General features: G+C 32.5%; 3 protein-coding genes across 8 annotated transcripts in view; 2 read left to right on the top strand and 1 right to left on the bottom strand.

Annotated features, from left to right (window-relative positions):
• LOC101509823 (tryptophan--tRNA ligase, cytoplasmic) overlaps positions 1-8,097 on the top strand; it is an 8,730-nt gene extending 633 nt beyond the window's left edge. Inside the window, exons 2-11 of one of the 2 annotated variants that reach the window (XM_004515273.4) lie at positions 52-171; positions 1,279-1,464; positions 2,585-2,702; positions 3,386-3,472; positions 4,053-4,145; positions 4,379-4,459; positions 4,813-4,884; positions 5,061-5,129; positions 5,225-5,335; positions 7,578-8,097. In XM_004515273.4, coding sequence (XP_004515330.1) covers positions 52-171; positions 1,279-1,464; positions 2,585-2,702; positions 3,386-3,472; positions 4,053-4,145; positions 4,379-4,459; positions 4,813-4,884; positions 5,061-5,129; positions 5,225-5,335; positions 7,578-7,628 — 988 coding nt within the window. In that variant the 3' untranslated portion in view covers positions 7,629-8,097. Of the gene's footprint in view, positions 1-51; positions 172-1,278; positions 1,465-2,584; positions 2,703-3,385; positions 3,473-4,052; positions 4,146-4,378; positions 4,460-4,812; positions 4,890-5,060; positions 5,130-5,224; positions 5,336-7,577 lie in introns of those variants that run through there. The other variant, XM_073370742.1, reaches the window with a different exon arrangement.
• Positions 8,098-8,398: 301 nt separating this feature from the next.
• Positions 8,399-12,283, bottom strand: LOC101508335 (elongator complex protein 4). 4 transcript variants are annotated; one of them, XM_004515268.4, is made up of 9 exons: positions 12,143-12,283; positions 11,171-11,343; positions 10,842-11,065; positions 10,666-10,741; positions 10,403-10,559; positions 10,002-10,083; positions 9,649-9,808; positions 9,480-9,571; positions 8,399-8,729 (listed from the first exon to the last, which is right to left on the bottom strand). In XM_004515268.4, the coding sequence occupies exons 2-9, from the start codon at positions 11,298-11,300 to the stop codon at positions 8,562-8,564; spliced, it is 1,089 nt and encodes a 362-aa protein (XP_004515325.1). In that variant the 5' UTR covers positions 11,301-11,343; positions 12,143-12,283; the 3' UTR covers positions 8,399-8,561. The 4 variants fall into 4 exon arrangements, with proteins under 4 accessions (XP_004515325.1, XP_004515324.1, XP_012567247.1 ...); XM_004515267.3 differs by having other exon boundaries at positions 11,171-11,320; XM_012711793.3 differs by having other exon boundaries at positions 10,002-10,080; positions 11,171-11,320.
• Positions 12,284-12,347: 64 nt separating this feature from the next.
• On the top strand, positions 12,348-22,720 carry LOC101509278 (dol-P-Man:Man(7)GlcNAc(2)-PP-Dol alpha-1,6-mannosyltransferase). Of its 2 annotated transcripts, none has more exons than XM_004515272.4 (19): positions 12,348-12,584; positions 12,683-12,724; positions 12,817-12,862; positions 13,297-13,383; positions 13,741-13,796; positions 14,633-14,750; positions 15,941-15,999; positions 16,334-16,405; positions 17,160-17,223; positions 17,345-17,448; positions 17,908-17,979; positions 18,432-18,518; positions 18,616-18,683; positions 19,934-20,002; positions 20,075-20,151; positions 21,147-21,243; positions 21,896-21,961; positions 22,140-22,233; positions 22,322-22,720. In XM_004515272.4, exons 1-19 carry the CDS (start codon positions 12,348-12,350, stop codon positions 22,400-22,402), a joined length of 1,596 nt encoding a protein of 531 aa, XP_004515329.1. In that variant the 3' UTR covers positions 22,403-22,720. The 2 variants fall into 2 exon arrangements, with proteins under 2 accessions (XP_004515329.1, XP_004515328.1); XM_004515271.4 differs by having other exon boundaries at positions 20,075-20,157.
• The last annotated feature ends 1,393 nt before the right edge of the window (positions 22,721-24,113 follow it).

The following is a 24,113-nucleotide window of genomic DNA, read 5'->3' as shown; positions in this document are numbered from 1 at the left end:
TCCCTTAATGCAATTTAGTTGACAATCTGTTTTTGTTAATTTGTGTGGCAGTGATCTTACTGAGGTTTTGGATGGATACGAAAAGGGAGAGAAATTTTACTTGTATACAGGACGTGGACCTTCCTCTGAAGCTTTGCATTTAGGTCATTTGATTCCATTCATGTTCACCAAGTGAGTGCATTTCGTTTCTCTTTTTGGAAATAATTAAAAAAATCAAGTTAAATTTGTGAATGTGGAGTGTTATTATTTATCTAATTATGAGGTTCAGAGTGTATTTGTTTTGGGATTATTAAGGGAACGTTTTGGTAAAAAGTTTAGTTAAGTCCTTATTCAATAAGGGCTCAAACCTTTCACATATGCTCATAAGCTTTCTGAAAGTTGTTTGTAATATGTATAAGTTTGTGTGGGGAGCTTATGAAGAAAAAGTTCATAAGTTATTTTAAACACTTACACAAGTACTATTTACATATTAGGATGAGCTCAAATAAGCTTATGTAAAGTAATTTTACATTATCCTATCCAAATAACGTATAATTGCTTTTCCAAGTGAAGTGTCTGTTTTTGGTTATTGTATCTGAAGGCAAAATAATGTATAAACTTGTTTTTTTCGGTTTTGTCCAATAGCGGCTATTGCATAGTAGAATTTGAACAAAATCACTATTGTTGATATGATATTTTGTACAAAGTGTTGTCAAATAGCAGTGTGATATCACTATAGCGTAGTGAAATTTGAACAAACGACTATTTTTCCCAATTTGTGTTTTACAACATATAAAAAAAAACCAGGCCGGTGCAAAACTTGATCCACTGTGAGTGTAGACGTTTTCGTATATTATGCTACAATTGTGTTGTCATCATACCACTAAGAAAGTGAATTCTAAAGTAGTTACTAGGTATTATCATGTGAAATTCTCAAGTGCTACCAGAACAAGTTGAATCAGAGTTCAATGCGTACCACTACAGTTAGGTGTAGACCATTACCGTCTCTCACTGTAGCTGCATTTTGTGTGTGGTGTCTGACGTGGTATACATTGAACAGTATTACTTTTGAGATTAGCCTCTCGCTCCTGAAGTGCACCTAAGAAATTGCGCTACATGATTCAGCTTTTTTTAACAATGTAGCTTAAGCATAAATGATAGGCTAATAGAAGTTTACAGTAATGATGGAACAAAATTAGATACTTAAATAGCTGAGCGGTGGAAATGAAGTTGTTCAAAATTGCTGTGGTTCCTGGGGATGTTTGTTTACGACTTGATGTGGTGGAAAATGATGTGTAGGTATTTGCAAGATGCTTTTAAGGTTCCTCTAGTTATACAGCTCACTGATGATGAGAAGTTCTTGTGGAAAAATCTTACTATAGATGAGTGCCAAAGACTTGCGAGGGAGAATGCAAAGGACATCATTGCTTGTGGTTTTGACATATCAAAGACATTCATCTTCTCTGATTTCAATTATGTTGGCGGGTGAGTTAGTTATAAATGCATGTTTTCCTGAAAAGTTTATTTCTCAAGTATGTTTTCCAATTATTTCATGAGATTTTGTAAAATCTTGGATTATTTGTAGTTGCAAGAATTCTATAAGAATGTGCCTCTACATTACTAGAAATATGATGTAATAAGAACTGAATTGCACCTGCAACCTTAAGAACATGATATTAAATGAAATTCTGCATTAGGAAATGGTTTCATGCTTTCTACAAAGTCTTGCATGATGATTGAACATGATGTTATGAAGATTTGACATAGTTTGACAATGTTGTCGTTTGCCTAACATAACCTTGTCTTTTTCTGGGTTTAACGCAACTAAGTGAATTGGTTTCAATTCATGTTTTCTACGTGATTAATATTTGATGCCACTCAAGAATGAAAACTAAAATCTTGTAGCCTGTGCACAATTTAATTTTCCGATGACGAGTGTTGTGGTTAAGTACAGACAATAGTCTTTACTGTACTCTTTCCATTGATTTTACTTGAATCGCAATAATGGTTGTCTTACTCAGAAAAGAGTGCACCGGTGCATCCCAAACTTTTTACAGGGTTTTTTACCAGATGCGACTATAGTCTTTTCCATAAAAAAATTCCAACAACCTTAAATATGTGGGTATTATTGATTTTTTGGGACTGTATTTTGAAATCATGGTTGGCTGTTTAAATTTGATTTGGGGCATGTATTATACACATCATTATTGGGAAAAAATTATTGAGTGAGGTTTGAGTTCAGTTGTCTCTGTCCTGAAATAAAACGTTGATGGAGAAATTTCTCAATCTGATGCCCTTTTAAATTTGAACATACACAGAAACATACATACATATGTATGTATTGTAACCCTCGGCATCTGAAAAGCTTAAGTTCTATTGTTGAGAGAAAAATGAGAGAACTTTGATATAGATTCTGATGAAAATGATTTTCATTGTATCATTTCAGTTCTGTTAGGCTTAACTGAACCTATGCATACAGTTGCAATTGCAGTTGCAGCTACGCAATAGTAAAGTAGCTTATACAACTATCAGGAATAAAAAAACAATGAAAACACTGATTGCATCACTAATCACTATATACTGACTGAAGAAATTCCCTCTCCAGTGCCTTCTACAGGAACATGGTAGAGGTTGCAAAGCGTGTGACATATAACCAGGCTGTTGGCATTTTTGGTTTCACTGGGGAAGATCATATTGGAAAAGTTAGTTTTCCACCTGTGCAGGTATGGTCTATCTCTTCCCTATGTAGAATACGCCTGTCATTGAAATGATCATAATGTATTGTTATAAAATAAAATGTTCCATTGAGCTGCGAGTTCTTGTTAGACAGCTTTCTCATCTGGTTGTTTATATTATTCTTCAGATTAAGCTGTGCAGTTGTAATCTGATGTTTCTATGGTCATCTTTGACATTCAAATATATGTAGATAAGAGTATATTGTATGTGTTAGTGTGAGTCTACATCTACATATTGTAAACTTCTACGTAATGGTGGGTTTGTAAACCCGTGTCAACATATCCAATCCTACAGAGTATAAAATAAAATGTTCCATTGAGCTGCGAGTTCTTGTTAGACAGCTTTCTCATCTGGTTGTTTATATTATTCTTCAGATTAAGCTGTGCAGTTGTAATCTGATGTTTCTATGGTCATCTTTGACATTCAAATATATGTAGATAAGAGTATATTGTATGTGTTAGTGTGAGTCTACATCTACATATTGTAAACTTCTACGTAATGGTGGGTTTGTAAACCCGTGTCAACATATCCAATCCTACAGAGTATATGTGTCTGTTTGTGTGTTTAAATCACTGTGTTAGTTTCTTTTATGATCCTATTTATTTCATAATCATATATATTAGAAGTTGTTGCATGAAAATGATTGCACGTGCATCATTTGTTTATGCAGGCAGTTCCATCATTTCCTAGTTCATTTCCTCATCTATTTTCTGGCAAAGAGAATCTCCGTTGTTTAATTCCTTGTGCAATTGACCAGGTTTGTTGTTCTATGATGCTTTTATATGAAAAATTTAAGCCTTTTCCATTTTAAGATTAACTACTATGGCAATGCTGATATCTGGTTCCAATTTTCTGGCAAACACATGTTGTACATGTAGATATTGAAAGGAAAAGGAAAGTCATAAAAAGGATCTGTTTTAACTTAGGTGTTTATAACTTAACTATTTGTTAGCTAATGAGATCAAGACATTTATTGTTAGTGAAGCTTTAACTCACAGGTTAAGTGAAAATATGTTAGTTCTTGAATAGTTACCAAATGTTAATATTCAAAATTGTCCTTACTGATGGAATTTCTTGTTGATTGCGAGGTCCTAGAATTAGTTATATATGTAACAAGATGGGTGCATTTGATTTATATGCTCCAGCTTGAGAGGGAGTGTTAAAATATTATATTTATCACTCATAGTCTATATAAACAACTTCCGCTGTGTAGTTGAAATACATGAGTTATTCAATATGTCTCTACATATTTTCTTTTCATTTAACACCGTCTTTCGAGGCTGTCATTTAAACTTTACCCATTCTTTTGTAATAGTATTTCTTTATGACATCTTCAGGATCCTTATTTTAGAATGACGCGAGATGTTGCTCCTCGAATTGGATACCACAAGCCTGCTTTGATTGAGTCATTATTCTTCCCCGCATTACAGGTATTATCATGTTGCAAAACAGTGGCAATTTATGAAATTAAGACAAACTAGTAATGTGTACGTTCATGTATATATTTACCATTGCATATATGCCAAAGTTTGAGGAATCTGATTTGGAACACAATGAGTATCTGCAGCCTTTTGAGATTTGCTCTTTGAAAATAGTCTCTTCCTGTGTAATTGTATTTTCTGCCTGTTTGCTCAATGGTTTTTTGAAATATAAATGCTTGCAGGGAGAAACAGGAAAAATGTCTGCCAGTGATCCCAATTCTGCAATATATGTGACTGATTCGGCAAAAGATATAAAGAATAAGGTTTGTTTCTGAAATTATTATTTTTAAAGATTTGGTTTATGTGTTGCTTACAATTAGGTCTTGTAGATCTATTTGTTCATTGTGACACTGACTAGCTCTAGAATCTCCATTTGCCAATGTTGGTAATACTAGTGTATATGCAAGATATAGAAGGGTTTGCTTACACGTTTCCTTGAAATTCATTCAGAATTGTTACCAAGCACTAGATCTCACTCTAGTAAATCTTGCTCTACAATACTGGATGATCGTAAAATCTAATTATTTGTGCACTCTAGTGTTCTTCACTCTTTCTCCTTCTTTTCCATCCAGTTGGTTAAGTTCATCACAAACTGTATGTTTGTGGCTATCTTCAGGTAAACAGACATGCATTCTCTGGTGGGCAAGATTCTGTAGAGAAACATAGACAATTAGGAGCAAATCTTGAGGTAATGTAAGTTCTTATTGCTTTATTTTGATGAATAATATGCAGTTTGCTTGTAACAAATAATATCTGAACAAGAGTCAAGATGGACTAATTTGATATGTGTACCAATCTGATAAAAACTGATGCTATCCCATGCTCTCTTTTTTGGCTAAACATTTGATGGATGACATTATTCAGGTAGATATACCTGTCAAATACCTTTCTTTCTTCCTGGAAGATGATGCTGAACTCGAACACATAAAAGAGGTCATATTTCTATCTTTTTTCCTAAATTATTTTTACATGTAGCTAAATGAGGCTTGTTTAATTTCTTCTCTGACAAGTTTATCATTCTCTCATAGGAGTATGGAGCAGGACGCATGCTAACTGGTGAGGTGAAGCAGCGCCTAGTTCAAGTTTTGACTGAACTAGTTGAGAGACATCGAGCAGCTCGAGCTAATGTTACTGAAGAGGTACACACTAAACTTATTACCTTTTTTTTTGCAATAAATCCTTGATTTAGTCCTCCAAAGTTTATGGCGTCACCAAATTAGGATTCTAAATATTTTTGTAACCAAAATGGTGCCTCAGAGTTTAATGTGCCAACATATCAATCCTCTCATCTCAAAAATGCAAAATATAACCAAGTTCTTCCTTTTTTCCACCACTTTAGTCCTTCATAAGGATGAGTTCGGCGACAATTGTGCATTTATGAGAGACTAGTTTGGTGAAAAATTCATTGGAGGACTAATATGGTGACACTTTAATCTTTTGAGGGATAATTTGGTGACTTCCTAAACTTTTGCGAGGATAAAGGCTTGTTTGAAACACTTTTATATTGTAGTTTTTAAAAATTGTTTTACAAATTTGATTTAGAAAACTGTTTTAAAGAATAGAATTAAGGAAAAAACTTGTTTGAGAGACTTGTTTCTAAAAACAGATTTAAAGATGAAAAATACAGAAAACTTATTTGATAATCTAATTTTATAAAATAGTTTTTGACTAGAGAACTAAAAACTGAAAAATGAGAAGTAAAACACCATTTATCTGTTTTGCTTTTTTAATTTTAAAAAGTATAATATTAAAAATAGTTTTACAAAACAGTTTTTAAAAACAAGTAATCCAAACAAGTTTTTTAGTTTTTAAATTTAAAAAAACTAAAATAGAGTTCTTAGAATGAGAATCAAACAAGCTGTAAATTAAAGGTTTTCTCTTTTTAAAAGTAGTTCCCTTTCATTTCATCTGAATGACATGAACCAAACTCGTTAGAGTATACATCATGAAACTCTGTTAGACAATTGTTCTGTTCAAGTTGCTCTGTTCAGAAATAGTTGTAACTAACTTGGGGATGGCATTAGCCGACTTGCTTACATATAACTGCCATCTGTCAGAATCTGTTGTAACTAATAGCTGACTGATAGTGTTTTATTGTATATAACTCTTGTTAATTTTCAATCTACTCCAATGGAATGGAATTAAGCAGTAAAGAGTCATGTTAGGTATTCTGACTCTAAAATCCATATCAATATTTGTTTTATATAAACAAATTTCAGCCTCTATGAAATTATTATCAAAACTGCTTGTTTGCTGGGTTGCCTCAGAGTTTAATGTGCCAACATATCAATCCTCTCATCTCAAAAATGCAAAATATAACCAAGTTCTTCCTTTTTTCCACCACTTTAGTCCTTCATAAGGATGAGTTCGGCGACAATTGTGCATTTATGAGAGACTAGTTTGGTGAAAAATTCATTGGAGGACTAATATGGTGACACTTTAATCTTTTGAGGGATAATTTGGTGACTTCCTAAACTTTTGCGAGGATAAAGGCTTGTTTGAAACACTTTTATATTGTAGTTTTTAAAAATTGTTTTACAAATTTGATTTAGAAAACTGTTTTAAAGAATAGAATTAAGGAAAAAACTTGTTTGAGAGACTTGTTTCTAAAAACAGATTTAAAGATGAAAAATACAGAAAACTTATTTGATAATCTAATTTTATAAAATAGTTTTTGACTAGAGAACTAAAAACTGAAAAATGAGAAGTAAAACACCATTTATCTGTTTTGCTTTTTTAATTTTAAAAAGTATAATATTAAAAATAGTTTTACAAAACAGTTTTTAAAAACAAGTAATCCAAACAAGTTTTTTAGTTTTTAAATTTAAAAAAACTAAAATAGAGTTCTTAGAATGAGAATCAAACAAGCTGTAAATTAAAGGTTTTCTCTTTTTAAAAGTAGTTCCCTTTCATTTCATCTGAATGACATGAACCAAACTCGTTAGAGTATACATCATGAAACTCTGTTAGACAATTGTTCTGTTCAAGTTGCTCTGTTCAGAAATAGTTGTAACTAACTTGGGGATGGCATTAGCCGACTTGCTTACATATAACTGCCATCTGTCAGAATCTGTTGTAACTAATAGCTGACTGATAGTGTTTTATTGTATATAACTCTTGTTAATTTTCAATCTACTCCAATGGAATGGAATTAAGCAGTAAAGAGTCATGTTAGGTATTCTGACTCTAAAATCCATATCAATATTTGTTTTATATAAACAAATTTCAGCCTCTATGAAATTATTATCAAAACTGCTTGTTTGCTGGGTTGCATTTTTTTACCTCATATCTCTAAGATTAGCTGGATTGAAGCCTTGAATTCATTTGATCACTTATTTGCTCCCAAACTTACGTAGTTCCCCTTTTATATCTTTCTTTCAGATGGTGGATGCATTTATGGCTGTCAGACCACTTCCCCACATGTTTGACTGAAGAAGTTTCCTTAATCAACTCTTATCTGCTCAAATATTGCTTGGAAATCAATGGCAAACTGGATTTCATTTGTTTCTCAACTTAAAATTTATTTTTCTTGAACATTTCTGTACTATGATTTTGCAATAGAGTATCTTAATTTTTTCCTATCAATATTTATTAGTTCAAGTGACAATAAGTTCAGTTTTTCGGTTTTTCCTTTATTAAGGTTTCAAGTAATGAGTCTTATAAATGAAGTTTTTTAAGTAGTGAGGGGGCGAAAAGTAGCACTCCTGAGTATTATATTTTGTCAAATGTAATGGCCATGGTTTGGGTGGAGAGGCTGCAGAAGAGATTCATCATGGTTTGGTTTCAGATGATCTGAGGTGATCTAAAATGCAAGGATAATTTAATATGTACATTTTACTCTTGCGTTTGTAACTTTTTACCTTGTGATTAGAAAAGAGGTTTGTCTATTATTAATGCATCATTGACATGCTTAGAATTTCAAGGATAAATAGACTGTGCCTTGTAATGTCTCCTAATTTCGCACAAATAGCACGATCCCATCACCTTTCTTATTGCCCAAATCTCAATTTGCAAATAACTCAAACCAGTCGATATCTTCTTCATTCAAATTAATCCATGTTCAATCACTCGTTAAACTCCTCATCGTATTCATATTTGAGTTTTTACCATAGAAGTTCCATTGTTTTTAAATACAACATCTATGGTTAAGAATGTTTATTTATTGAGCAAAAAAGAAAGATTCGATCAATATTCAAACTTAATTAACAAGCACAAATGGGCAATCCATGAAACTGATATTTAGCAAGCGCCGGACAAATACTAGTACAAAGTTTCATTTACGGCTGAAAATCTGTTGATAACACAACTTCATGTGCTAATACTAACAAATATAAAACTAATTCTAACAAATAAATAAGATATTTCCTAAAAATCAAGGGTCCCAGCTTTAGTTGACCCAGAACAGCCACTAGATGTGTTATACGAACTCCCAGTTGAACCATCGACCGGGGCTTGATTTAGACATTCTAGAACCAAATACCTCCTTTTTTGCAATTTTATTGAGAATGTTGTGGCCTCAAGAATCACAGGAACCTACAAATAAAAAAATCACAGTCAACACAAGCCTGTTCAGATAGAACAAACTGAAAGAAAATGGTAGATTCTAGAAAATCCATTTTTTCTCCAATAAATTTGTTAGATTTGGCTGGCAAAAATGTATAGGAGAAAAATACCAAACTTAAAACATCAAAATCATTTATGAAATAAATTCATAACTTAGGGAAAAAACTTACATAATGCTGAAATCATTGTGTGTATGTGAGTTGTGTGTGTGAGCGAGAGAGACAAAAAAAAAAAAAAAAGAGAGCATATAACTGGATAAATGGATGTAAAAAGTTGTGTATACATGTGATATTGTGAACTACTAGTTCATGTGCATAAGAGGAGTTAACCAAAAGAATAATACCATTTAGAGATAAATCAACATGAAGCAAGAATAAATTCAAAATCATTTATAAAATAAATTCATAACTTAGGTTAGATTTGGCTGGCAAAAATGTATAGGAGAAAAATACCAAACTTAAAACATCAAAATCATTTATGAAATAAATTCATAACTTAGGGAAAAAACTTACATAATGCTGAAATCATTGTGTTTATGCAGTGTTGTGTGTGTGAGCGAGAGAGAGACACAAAAAAAAGGAGAGCATATAACTGGATAAATGGATGTAAAAAGTTGTGTATACATGTGACATTGTGAACTACTGGTTCATGTGCATCAGAGGAGTTAACCAAAAGAATAATACCATTTAGAGATAAATCAATATAAAGAAAGAATATAACCTGTGTATTTAACCGTGCAACTTTATGTATATTTAGAAGTCCAACCATGTCTTGGTAGCCAGTGAGGAGTTTTGCCATTTCTTTGTCCTCATCTGACACAAAAATAATCTAGTGATGAGATTTGAGTTAATTGATAAGTAAATACATGCAATTGAAGTTGATTATTAACCTGGAATTGCTCTCACAGAAAGCAAGGTATCTGCCATATGTTGAAATCGTTTTGAACAAGATGGAGAAAGAAGTGAAGGTGGAAATGTTACAACAACAACAGCATTTGATGACCTAGCCATGCCTTTTAGGGACCTAATAAAGGAAAGCATATGCCACTCCTGCAATAATGATATGTTTTACTAACACATTTCAAATTAGAAAAATATTGAGCATTTATAGAGTGAAGGAAAAACATTTCACAATAGCTGAGATGAAATCATATAGAAATTGTCTCATAGAATATACAGTTCAAATACAAATGAGAAACTTAGTTCAGAACCATATGACAAAAAAACAATCATATTAACTCACCATGTCTGCATATTTGCATTGTGGAGAACAGAATGATTGAATTGCAACGCGGCCAGCAGAGGAAATGTTGCCTTCATTTCTGCTGATGCCATCATAATTTTAGTGAATGAAATTTTGAATAGAAAGGAAACCAATTTTATATACTACCTCTGTCCCTAATTATAAGCATCCTTTGAGAAAATAATTTGTCCCTAAATATAAGCACTCTTTCTAGTTACTAGGTGCATTTATTATTATTTTTCAAACATACCCCTTATCAATACCACTAATTTATCTTGGAAAAGAAAAAATCAAACTAAATACATTCATATATAAAGGGTATTTTAGTAACATCCAACATAAGAAACTATCCTGTATCACTAAAAAGAACATTCCAATAACAGTGCTACAGATCTCCACACCTTGAGAACTGAGATAGAAATTCAGAACAACGATCTTGAAGAGAAGAAAGGTTTGAGGAATCTTGGATGCTGAGACAATCTACATTCATGCCACTAAAATAATGTCTATCTAGAGGCTTCCGCAAGTCAAAATCATTGCAGTAATCTTGTTGAGCACCTGTGCAATGCAAATATGATTCAACACAATACAATGTGAATTATTCACTCTCAATATTACAGAGATATAAGAATAAACAAGGAGAGATGATTATGGACAAGCTTACCATTATTAGAGCTGATATTTAGCTGAGGATCACCAAAGTACTTCTTGTATTGCCAAGCAATTCTCAGGTCCTTTTCCTGAAATTAAAGTGTAATAATAAACCAATCACACAACCATGACAAACTTAAGAACAGTTTATATACATGATCACAGAGTGCAACGGACAAAGTAAAGTACATGTGTATGATCTCGAGTTTTCTCCTCTTTGGATGAGGCTGGAGCAGGCAAAGTACCAAGAAATCCTTTAGGGTCTCTACTAGAAGCACTGGCATACAAGAGTGGCTGTTTGTGTACAAGTCCCTGAGACATAAAATTTCTCAATAGAAGCATATGATGAGGTGCTTCTGCATCTTCCATAATCATGACAAGGCTACCAAGAGAAAAACCACCACCTAAAATCTCTATTCAAAAACAAAAAGAAGCATAAGAATCTTCCATTTAAAGACATGGATAAAATAGCTCAATTAATTAATTTACTATCTGAAGGAAGTAAAAGAGATATTTACTGTCGAGATCTGGAATCCCAGATGATAGAAATATTGTCCCATTAGGGCCATGCTTGAGTCCTGAATTCTGAGATGTTACAGTCGACACATTGCGAGAAAAGCTACTAACTCGAGTCCTCGTTGCAGCCATTCAATATGTCACTATGATCCCTGAAGAAGAACATGTGATGCTTCTGTGAGATAGCATGCAAGTAATTTTAGTATCAAGGTTCAAGCTTACATTGCAGTATGGTATAATAGTATCAAGTAAACTACTCCAACTTATGTATAATATTATTATCATCTAAATATTCTAAAGTTATGTGAAAGTTCACCCGTATTTGACATAATCATTAAAAATCATTAACAACCACAGTAGTGCTTTGCTTCTCATCCTTCAACAAGACAACATGCTTACTAGAACCGATCTATATTAAAAAATAAAATCTAAAAAATTCAACTAGACAAGTATTTTACATTATGAAATAAGATCTATTTATATCTCAAGGAAAAATTGGAATCAATGTATGATGAGGACCGACACACTTTGAACTTCGAAAAATTGCACTAATACCCCTACTTTTTTTGTATTCTGACCCTCCTAAATCTTTTTTCTTTTTCACCTGAAGCCCAAGACACCGAAAATCTGAAAGTACTCTCATATTTTGCACCTCAGAGTCATTTCCAATTTCTAAATTCCAAACTTCAATACAGGAGTGGATTTACTTAACTACTATTAGTTAAAAGGGAAGTAACTATCTGCAAATAATTTAGGCATTTCATAATAGATTATTCATATGTTGTTTGAACTTTATGCTGCCTTGTTATCTAATAGATTATGCATAGTACATAATCAAACATTACAATAATCATTGCAAATAAATTCCTATATAGTATTATTTATCATAAACAATAAACAATGTATAAATAAAAATCATAAAGAAATTGGCAGTTGAGTGAATATAATAAGAATAGAGAGAACACGAATTTTACCCCAATTTGTTTAGCAGTGAATGAAGGAATCAAAGTGTGGAGGAAAAAAGTTGAAGTGACAGTGCTTCTTTTGTTGCGGTTAGAAGCGGTGGTGCTCACGGTGGTGGTGGTGAATGAAGCTCCGGCGACGGCGGGAAACAAAGTTCAGCTTCCTAAGGCCGAACGAAGAGAGTTTTTAGTTCTCGAGATAATTGGGAAGGGTCCAATGGGCCTAGTAAATAAAAGCCCAACACTTCTAAAAGGTCCAACTAATGTTTTAGTTTATAGTGTTGGAATTCTGAACTCCCTCTGCAACACACCGAAAATGAAAACAATGGCTTCCAATGATAAATCTGCGAATTTTCTGAAGCATTACGGTTACGATTTGCTATTAGGATCAATCGCTGCTTTCTACATACTCATGGTACCTTACACTAAGGTCGAAGAAAGTTTCAACGTTCAGGTTTCTCTCTCTCTCTCTTTTTATATTTTTTTACGTTAAATTTTTATTATTCGATTTTTTGTTTGTTTGTTACTGAATATATTATGTTTTTCGTCAAGGCAATGCACGATATTCTTTATCATCGGTTTCACTTAGATAATGTGAGTTTAATTTTTTCTATTTTTTAATTTTATTAATTTGTAGTTTTATGTATATAATTTATTGTATTTATGTTATGTTATTTAATGAATAGTATGATCATTTGGAGTTCCCTGGCGTGGTTCCTCGCACTTTTATTGGTAAGCTTGTTGTTTTTGTATTTTCAACCATTTTCTCTCGGGGTTTGAATTGAATTATTTTAGCTTATCTTATAAGTAAAGACATTTGAGACTATGTGGGAGAATTTATAGAAATAATTTGTGTCATATTCATAAGCTGATTTTAATTTATTTTCATTTCATACGCCTCCAATATAGCTTGTGTAAATATCCTATAGTGTACAGTTTGATTTCATTTTATCTTTTGTTATCGAAATAGTTTATACACACTTATATGTTATAAATGCTTAATTAAATTGTTTATCTAAACGGTACTATTATCTTAAAGAGTCAACTTAAAGTATGATCTCAATATAGTATTATGATTGAAAAGTGCATTGGTTTATGTACTAGTGTAGTAGTAGCCAGGTCTATTTTTATTATATACCTTATCTCTAATTGTGTTAATTTTGTAGGTGCTTTGTTTGTGTCACTTGTTGTGACTCCAATTGTGTCTATTGCAACTTTGCTGCATTTGCCGAAGTTTTATGCTCTTCTCATAGGTAACCTTTTTACACTTGACAGTCAATTGACGCATTACACATTATTTTTTTTTTTGCTTATTTTCACTTTCCTCTATTCAGAGAGTGCTGTAATGTTTAATCTTTCTGTTTCCCCTTACATTTCCCTTATAAAATGCCAAAATTTATCAAATGTGCTGTCAATTTTCACTATCTCATGCTCTGTGGCTAAGTTAAGATTGCTTCATGTGTGCGACGCATTTACTTAATCTGGTTCTGTTGATAGCATGCATCTTTCTTTTTCTTTTTTTGAGTTCATATTTTGACTTAATTATCATCAGCTGTTGCGCAATTTATTTTTCTTACATGTAGCCTTTGTGTCGTATTTTTTATATGCAGTTAGAATGGCCCTTGGGGGCATTATACTATCTACTCTAAGATTCTTTCGCCGTCAGGTTTGCACCTTTGGCTCCTTTTTCCTCTTTCCTTTATCTCAATTGATAATCAATACAAATGACCTTAATTGAGTAAATAAACATAATTTTTCCATGTACCAGTGCTCAGCAAAATTTCTGATATCTTACCTATCTAGAATCCAGAACTTTTCACAGATATGATTTCTTTTTGCTTAACTGGTTATCATAGCTAATTTTCTATGATAAACACGATCTTATAAACATTCTAGCTAGTTTGCTGTGCTTGTAGGAACTTGGCTCATTTATTTAATGCATTCCTGTACTTTAGATAGGATCTCTTTCCATGCAAATAAACACAGGATAGAATTATGTTTCTTGAGATTTGACTTCATAGTATTTTCTTTGTGAACTATTTAGAGGGGAAGACTTGGGGAGTTGTTTCTTTGACCACTTTTTTTGAGGAATTGTGGAACTCTCATACAGATATGCATAAATTTTTTGTTTATATGAGGAGGATTCATTTTCACTTTTTTCTATTAGTGAGTTCTATATTAAAAAAACATCTAAATGAACCAATGCTGGCCCTTAATACCTTAAAGGAGTATCAATTATAAAGCATGTTTGGAATCATGACAAGTTTAACAAAGTTACATTGGCATTGTGATTTTGTTGAAGGCCCAAAGTGTACCTTTTACCAAAATCACAGTGGCACACCGTGATTTTGCTAAAGTCCCTGTCAATCCAAACATGTACACATGATCCCTCTTTTGGTTTTAGTGTCTATTTTCTCGCTGCTCCAAGCTATGGAAGTTTAAAATATGTTATATATAGATTAAGTTGAATATGTTCCCTGAGTCATGTTATTTTCTGTGCAGATAAGGAATAAATTTGGGCATCAAGTAGAAGCCTTCTTTGTGATACTAACTTCCATTCAGTTTCATTTTCTGTTCTATTGTTCTCGTCCACTTCCTAACATTCTTGCTTTGGGTATAGGTAACTAATTGGGCCATCTTGCTTCTTCAAATTTGTGCTACTTTTATTATTATTTATTATTAGTTCTTAATAATTATTGTTATTTCTTGATGAACCTAGAAAGCATGGCCATGACATAGGACATCAATATGATAACACGGACATTGAGATATAGGATATTTTTGAAATTACCGGACTCAATGCATCTACAATACAACACATAAAAGGAAGGAAATCTTAGCTTAAGTATTCTAACTGATTCTGGAAAAGGGATTAATGATTATACGAAGAGAATTTATCTTTTCCAGCCAAAGAAGGAATATTGTGCTTCAGACATAGAGGCCCCATAGGTTTTTTTATCGGTAGGATCTACTAGTGGTTTTAGTTTTGAACATACAGGCATATGTATAAAAGAGAGGGAGTTGAGAAGTTTTGAAACTTACCGAATAACCATGTTTTTCTTTATTTAGGTTAAATTTATTTTCATTGTAGATATTCGCGAGTGTTCACACTAAGCATTTAGGTGAATTTTTTTATTGACGTGGCATTTGAGACTTTGTGATCAAATGGTCAAGGGGGAGTTCGATCTTTGTTACTTCTATTCTTCTCAATAAAAGTTGAATTTCCATGCTTCAAGTAAGGGCTAATGCATGATGGGTTGCACTAGAGATGTAGTAAAACCAACCATGAGCCTTCACCGTTGGAAGTGTTGGTTTTTGACAGAAATTGTGAGCCATATACACTATACAGTATAGAGACATGTTCTTATACTGATTATAAAATTGGCAACCTATTGATGCTATATTGCACAGAATGGAATTACTTGGAATAAGATTAGGAATTATTAAATTGTAATTGGAATCTTATTTAAATTTCACTATTCAGAAAAAATAGAAATAATGTAACCTGGAAAGTGCTGCGAATAGGTTTATCAACATAGACAATATCAATGTGTTTTTTTAATTAATTTTCAACAATTTGATAAGATTATTTTTTAACTTAGTTTTGAATATTGTTGATAAGGAAATAAGTTAGAAATTTTATAAATTACTATTGGAGAACAATTTTTGTTGCATTGATTCAGTGAATTTTGTGTTTTTAATCTCACTTTATTTTCCCTGAAATTTTAATCTAAACTTTTATAAGGGATTTTTCTTCTGTGCTAGCTAGTCAACATCATGGTTTAGTGCTTTTCTTGATTTATTTTGCAGTGAATTTGGCATTTGGATACTTGTTACAGGGGAGCTTTTATGCAGCTCTAAACTCTTTGGTATGTATGTCGTATGGTTTTACTTCAGTTTCATATTGGTGCAGATTCTTAAGTTTTTTTTGTAAGCTCTTATGTATTTTTTTATAACTTCAAATCATATACATCCTTTTTGCAATGCCATTATTATTTGATTACATATTCTGTGCCAGAATTAGTTCCCAAATTAGTCTTTTACAGTAAAATTGCTACCTTTAAAGAGAAAATATAAGCTAATAATTTTATGGAGTGAATGGGCCTTTTCAGTTATTTGTATGTTTTTTTATGAGAGGCTGTTATTTGTATGTTATGCACTGCCTTTTTCTGAGATAATCTCATGGCACTCTCTGATTATTAGGTTTTTGCTACAACTGTGTTCAGATGTGACATGCTGTTACTTCTTTGTCCCCTTGGGCTACAACTTCTTCTGGTATGTTGCGCTTTTTTCAACCTTCTTTTAATTTGTCGGTTTCTCCTTAAATGCTTGAACTGCAGTACAGAGGACCTGTTAAGCTTCCATTGTGCGTAACAGTGCATTTTTTGCTTCCTATTCCCTTTTTCTCCAAACAAATACGAAATAATGTCAACCTTTTCTCTCTAATTTGTATCAGAAATGTTATACCTATGTCAAGTGTAGCCAGCAACATGTCCTGCTACTAGAATATAGTTGGTTCTTCATGAATTTATTCAATATCAGCTCTGGACTTCTAATGTCAAATAAATTCAGAATGTAATAAAGATCATATTTCCCAACATAATTCAAATTAAAGCTGTTTTGATTTTCTTTCTGTGATTAGTTAGTTTTAATATTTGAGAATTCCAATTTGTGAGTTGTTTTTTATTGGATTCTTGTGAATTTCTTTTTCTGTCACTTTCATGTGGCTTTTACTATCTCAGGTTATAAGATGATTGGGGAAGGTGTTTGAACTTTGAATTGTTCAATTAGGTCACCACAGAACCCCAGTGTACTCTAACATCTATTATTAAATTTAAACACAGAGTGTCGTTACTTTAACTGCGCTTAGAAGTTAAGTGTTCTGTTTGATGAATTTTCTTACCCTTGTTTTCTGGCCTTACAGTATTGGTCAAATAATTAAAAATTGAAAAATTTACTCTGAAAATTCCAATGTTAAATTAAAATGATCAAGCTTTGTGCCTGATAATATTTATCTCTTGAAGGGAAGACAAGAAAAATTTCAGTATGGGGTGCTCTAAAACACTGCACCGGGATGGCCTTCTTCTGCGTTGGTTGGTGACATATGTTTTTTTTTTATTAATCTTTAATTTAAGTAAAAGTAAAATTTATGTTAACAGCATTGCGTTCATTAAAATTTGATTCTGACATTGAGGTATGCAACATACATTACAGGTATAACCTCATTGGTTGACTCAATTATGTGGAAAAGGTTTTTGTGGCCAGAATTTGAAGTCTTTTGGTTTAACTCTGTACTGAACAAGAGTTCTGAATGGGGAGTATCCTTCACACAGTTTATAAATTTTCAGAGTTTATATTGAACAACTGCTTAGTGCTTACTATAGAATATGAAAATATATCACATATATATATATATTTTATGAGTATGTGCATGATTGAAGGAGTAAGAAAAGAAAAATGGGGATACCTGAGTTGTTTATTTGTTACTGGTTTAGGTGGGGATACCTGAGTTGTTTAGTTAGATATGCTTTTGCTAAATCTCTGCAACAGCGAGTACTTTAAGTGTATTGAGATTAGGGTTTGGGTGGTCAGTGGTTACTCTTTGTAATCATCATTGATAATAGTGAATTTCTGCTCTGTTTTGTCTGTGGGTGGGTGAGCCACATGGATCTTATTCTTATCGTTATCCAAAATCTGCATGTTGTTTGTTGCTTTTGATAGTATTGTGTAATTTGTATTTGATAAGTTGTTGTGTTCCTTCACAATGTTTTTGTTAGACACATGCTTTCCATTGGTACTTCACCTCCGCACTCCCTCGTTCACTGCTTGCCGCATATCCCCTTTCACTGGTAAGTCATCAATTACCAGATATTGTCCCTAAAAGTCAAAATGTTGCTTGTTATGTTAATTTCTAACTTTGGCTTACTCTTCCCAATACCAAGCTTAAAGTTTAATATTTTCCCTATAGCTTGTGTTCTTTATCATTTAATTATGTCATTATCCGAAATGGTATAATTTCGTCTTATTTAAGAGATATTTATTATTTAGGGATTTCATTTAGTTTGATGAGAATTTCATTTTTTAGGAAATTACTATCCAATTAGCATTTATCTATAACTTATATTATCTTGGGGTTATTAAGATGTCCTATTGTTCTGGATCACTTGCCCCTCCAGCATGGGACACTTCCCCCACCCCCAACTTCTTCAGGCAAAAGAAAAGAAAAATAAAAAGGAATTGGGAAAGGATAAAGAAGAAAGTATGTTTCTCTTCCTGACTTGACAAGCTGTCTGTTTTGCAGTTTGGTTTCTTAGTAGACAGAAGGATACGGTCTTTTGGTTTCCCAGTTCTTGCCTTCATTTTGCTTTATTCTAAGCTTCCCCACAAGGTACTGCAATTAGATTATGAAATCTGTTGCTTAATTTGTGTCAGTCATCAAATCAAACCAAAAGTTGCATCTAACTTTATTTTGATGGATACTGCAGGAGCTTCGTTTTATTATAAGTTCAGTACCAATATTCAACTTGTCTGCTTCTATTGCATGTAACAGAATGTAAGGTCTCTATGCTTTTCTAAGTTTCATTTACATAACTGACCTTTAGGAAGCAGAATATTTACCCAAGCTTTTTCTTGTCTTACATGTGGTTTTTAGTTGCAATGTTTATGCTCAGATGTGAAATAGAACGGCAACATGTTAATTTGAGTTTTATATGGGTCGATAAAACATAATTGGGTTTTCCCTGCAATTTCGTAAATTATTTCATCATGTTTGTAGACATGTATCCTAAAATACTACTGAAAGGGGATGTTGTGGAAGGATAAGTCAATTGGGAATTTGAAATATAAATGAATTTTCTTTCCTCTCATTGTTTCCGTGGCATTAGTTTGTTTTCTTTCTCATTTCTTATTGGATTATGAACAATATTGAATAAAAGATTAGTAGTCAATCTATATCTTGGCTTTAGGATTGATGATGCTCTGCCAGGCAGCTCAGTGGATCAAGGCATTAAGTTTGCTTCGTATACTGGAGCATGAGAACCTGAGTGGAAAATACCTCTACTTCGATTTAGACAAACTTCAATTTTTCCTTAGAGATGTTCGTGTGATGTTGTCGTGTGGTATTTTTAAGAGCATGCATATTCCTTGATTGATTGTTCTTAGAACATGCATATTCCTTGTTTGATTTAGTTATGTAAACAATGGTTTAAGCAGTGAATTTTTCCAAGTTCCTTGTAGCACCAAAAATTGCAAAGAACTTACAGTAGCGAAAATCAGTAGGAGCAAGTTATTTCAATATACAAAAAGCATCTTTCCCATCCTTCTATTTATTGCTTCTTCTGGACTGGACTATTCGTTTTGGTAGTCACCAAGTGATTTGTGATTATAGTACAAGAATAAAATATAAGTCGTCAAAGTGATGAGAATTCCAGAGAAATAAGTGTTTAGGGATTGTTTCTGAAAAATTGTATTATGCATTGTACACTCAATCGGTTACAAATTTTAATGACCTCCAATAACACGCTAACTGCACTCTACATATCTACACTGGTCCTTTACAGTATCTACAGTGCTTCTATACAGTCCAATATGCTTACAGGATATACACAGTATAATCAATACAATACAATACAAATCATATACACTAATGGGGACGATTGAGTTGAACTGTATTTGTAATCTTAATAGAGATTTTAGAATGATGTTTCCTTTTGAAAGAATCAACTCGACTATTTTCTTGTTTTCTTACCCTTTTGTGTCCGTATGTTACTAACCTTCATTAGTATGTGCTCTGAAATGTTTCAGTTACAATAATAGGAAAAAGATGATCTGGAATTTGATTTTCTTCATCATGTTGGGACTTCTTCTAACGAGGTTGGTTCACTGGTCATTTTGTTTAGTTGGTGATGGATATATCCTTTCATGTGCTTATTCTCTTTCTTGTAGTCTTGTAGGAACCATCACAACTTTTACAGCCTCATATTGGAACTATCCTAGTGGTCATGCCTTAAAAAAATTGCATGGTATTGGTGAGTCCATGAGTTCTAAAATGTCCATGCATTTCTTGCAAAGCATTTAGCTAGAAATTTGCCTCAAAAAAATACTGCCCCATTTTGCCAATAATTTTGTGAAAATATTTAAGTTTCACTATCCTTTTCTTCATAGTCAGCTGTAGCAAACTCTGTCAAATTGTGGATATTGTTGTACCTGGTGAATCATCTGATGGATTAGTAGAATTTTTAAGTATCGCCCATTGAGTGTGATACTTAGATCATGAATTGATCTGTGAAAAGAGTTATTGTCATGGGTGTTATCTGGCTGTTCATTTTATGACATTTCTGGACTATATGAGGTGTTTTATTTAGACTCATTGTCTGACGAGCATTCTGTTGGTTAAATAAACCTCAATCAGAAAAATCAATAAATGGAAAAAAACAGACTATTGTTAAACATATTGTTAAATTTAGTAATTAGCAAAGAATAATTGTTAAATGAAGATATAGTTAACTATAGTAATTAGGAGAGAATAATTCAAGAACGAAATTATTAGAAGTAGATGTAATTAAATACAATAATTACAAGAGAATAATTCTATAATGGAATTATTATGAGAATAAGGTAGAGTGGGTGAATTAGGAAAAGATGAATAAAAGTAATTGAAGAGGAAAGAGGGAAATCATAATGTGAAAGAATTGGGGCCTTAAGGAAGGGAGGTGCAGGTTCTAAAAGATCTACAATTACACTGTCCTTGAAAGAAGCATAACCTTGGTTCTAAATGGATGATTTTTTAATTTAGCTTCAGGTGTTGTAAAGTAGTACTAATGTTCTGTTTTTCATTACATAAAAATCAAGTTCATGGTTTAGTTGAATCATATGGTTCTCACTTCTCAGCATATGTTTCTCTTTTCTCTCTCTTAATATGGTAACAAGCCTAGATTGTTGTTTGTCTTTTTCACACTACCCCTTTCATGACTTTTCGCCAAGTGATTTTATTTGTTTATTTATTTTTTTGTGGCAGGTTTTCACAGTGATGCTGATGAACAATGGGTTCACATTGATACATTTTCTGCCATGAATGGAATATCTCGCTTTTGTGAAAGTGATTTGCCATGGAGGTATATTTTACTTCTTTATTTTACACATGCGTATGAATTCTGATGCAACTCGTTAACAAGTAAGGATCCAAACAATGCTTGACTGTAATAATCATTCGTGTAGACCAGTGAAGACATGCCTTTCTCCTTTCTCAGCTGTAGGCTATTTAGTAACCAAATAACATTACAGTTTTCTTTATTCACTGTCCTAGGAATGAAATCCACTATATTTATGTTCTGCGGTTATATTTTCAAAATTATCATCAAGATCAGTCTCACTTCTTTCCCCAGAAAATAAATTGATGTCGAGAAAAATTTCATTTAAATGCTTTGACACACTCTGTCTCTGCATAGCGTATCCTCCTCTCCTGCACACTCGTGCTTTAGGTTTACCCTCCTCTTGGATAAAGTAGAATTTCTATTCTATTTTTTACATTGTAAACTATATTGGTATGACATAGTTAAGCCTTCTGTTGAGAAGGCCGGTAGTGGAGACCTTTATCTACGTGCTGAAGTATATGATCTGCGTTCTCGCGTCCATTTGAAGGTATTTGATTTTGGCTGACTGCAACCTTCTTGAGCGAACAAGGAACCAAAGCTATTTGTATTAATGAACATGTTTCTAGTCAATAATATAAAACAATGAAGCTATATCCACTTTTCTTTGGTGCAGGTATTCTAAAGAAGAACAAATTAGCTTGCAAGAATTTCAACAGAGAAACTTTACTTTCCTAATAAAGTGAGTCATCCATTAACTGCCATATCATTAAGATACTATAACATAGTATAAAGATATTATAAGATATTGTCTAATATTCAAACCCTTTTGAAGTGGGATTTTGTATATGATTACACATTTCAGTGCATTGACTTAGTAATTTTCTCACATGTTAGATCTTTTTCTTGGCCTTTAACAGTGAACATCCTGTGATCAATGGGTTCAAGTGTCTATTTACTGAAAATGGTTTCTCAAGAATGCACATTAAATTTGGCTTTCCACCAATTTTACTGGTATGTAGTTGCTGCAATTGACAACCAGTTCAAACAATGAATGCTTTTTACCTTACAAATTAGTTATCCTTCTTTTGACCCTTTGCAGGTTAAAGAGCCGAAAGTGTATGTCCATGGAAACTTAGAAAACAAGGTAGTTGTCAACGAAATTTGGCCTGGCTGTCCATAAAACCTGTCTGGCTTAATAATCTATTTGAAATTCATTAAGTTTAAAGGTGTTAGTTTCCTTTGTCGCCCTTTTTTTTCATAGTAACCTGTTGGAGTGAGAGAGCAAGTTTGTGTGAAGTTTAGAGCAAGTTTGTGTGAAGTTTATTTACATCCACACATCTACTGACTGACAGTTGCCTGTATTCAATAGTTCTGACAGTTGCCAGTATTCAATAGTTGATGATGACTTGGTATATATGTGGGTAGAATTGTTAATCTTGTAGCATTTCAAATCTTTTTGGGATATAATTGTCAATGATGATGAAGTTATTATTTTTTACATCTGAATGACATATAGCAGATTCATAATTGTTGGTTAAACAATTTGTCCTGTGACCACTTAACATTGCTATTGCCAGAAAAACTTGTGTAAATTCTGGTAATGCCAAATTGTTTATTCGTTTCCTACGTTTACACTGCTGCTGCTGAAATGTTGATGATCACATCATGCTACCGTTGCAAGTGCAAAAAAACCTTTAATTTTTAAAAATTTATCATAAAATTTAGGATGAACAGTAGAACGGATCATAAAATTTATCAATTTTTTTTTATAAAAATTTATTATATAATTTTGATCCGCTCATTTGGGTAATTTTTATTTTTGTCCCAATTCATTTTTAGTGATTATAATTACTCAATTTTTTTTTTAATAATACATGAAATAATGATATTAAACTCCCAAACGAGTTAAAATTGATATAGGAGGGCCCAAAAGAAAGGGAGGGGTTTCCTTTAACCATATTCTAATTTTGCCTCTGATAAGGATGCCTCTATAAAGTGCGACAATCGTCTGATAAGGATGCCTCTAATAAGTGTGACAAACATCTGATAAGGATGCATTTGATAAGTGGGACAATATTTGATAAGCCTTCTTTTGATAAGTGCGATATGTATTTTGTTGTCTGGCTCTAACAGAAAGTTAACACTCTTAGAAAGATAACACTTTTACAAAAAGGTAACGTTGTGATAAGAAGATTACCCTCCCACATCATCTAATTCTTTATATTGGACTTACTCTATAACTAAAGAAGTGCATTATATCATCTGATAGTAACATCCTCTAGGATTTGTCTTCTCAATTAAAGATATGTGTAATCAATTATGAAGATATATATGAATATGTCTTAAAAATTGATTTGCCTTAAAAGTTGATTAAATATCTCCTGCAGTAACATTTTTAATGGATACTTCTTCTCAATATTTAAGTAGAAACTGATCCATCCATCGTGTAAAAGAGAGAAAATAAACAGTGTTACGAAAAATTCTATAAAAAAGGCCTATTAACACATCAAAAGAATGAATGAAAAATTCTTTAAATAGAGAGTTATTAGAATTGATGTAAATCAGTCAAAGTATTTTCATAAACTTGAATTGATATAGGAGTTGAGAGTTAGAATCCTAGAAACAAACTTTGTGAATTCAAACACAAACTAGAACTGATGTAAATCAGTCCAATAGTGGCAAAATCTCCTTTGTCCATAAGAGGTACCTGAAGAAGTATAACAATACTTATGAATCTCAACAACAAGTTTCCAAAAAGTTTAAGAAAAGTTCAAACAGTGAAAGCCTAGAGAAGCTAGAGAAGAATGCTCAAAGCTTAAAAAGGAAAAGTAAACAATACTTGTATGCTATTGTTGAAATAGTGGATTAAGTCAACGACTGTCTTGAGGAAA

The sequence above is a fragment of the Cicer arietinum genome, chromosome 7 (assembly GCF_000331145.2).
Source record: "Cicer arietinum cultivar CDC Frontier isolate Library 1 chromosome 7, Cicar.CDCFrontier_v2.0, whole genome shotgun sequence".
Taxonomy (NCBI): Eukaryota; Viridiplantae; Streptophyta; class Magnoliopsida; order Fabales; family Fabaceae; genus Cicer; species Cicer arietinum.
Note: the sequence above shows the minus strand (reverse complement) of the source record. Positions and strands in the feature narration are given on the sequence as shown.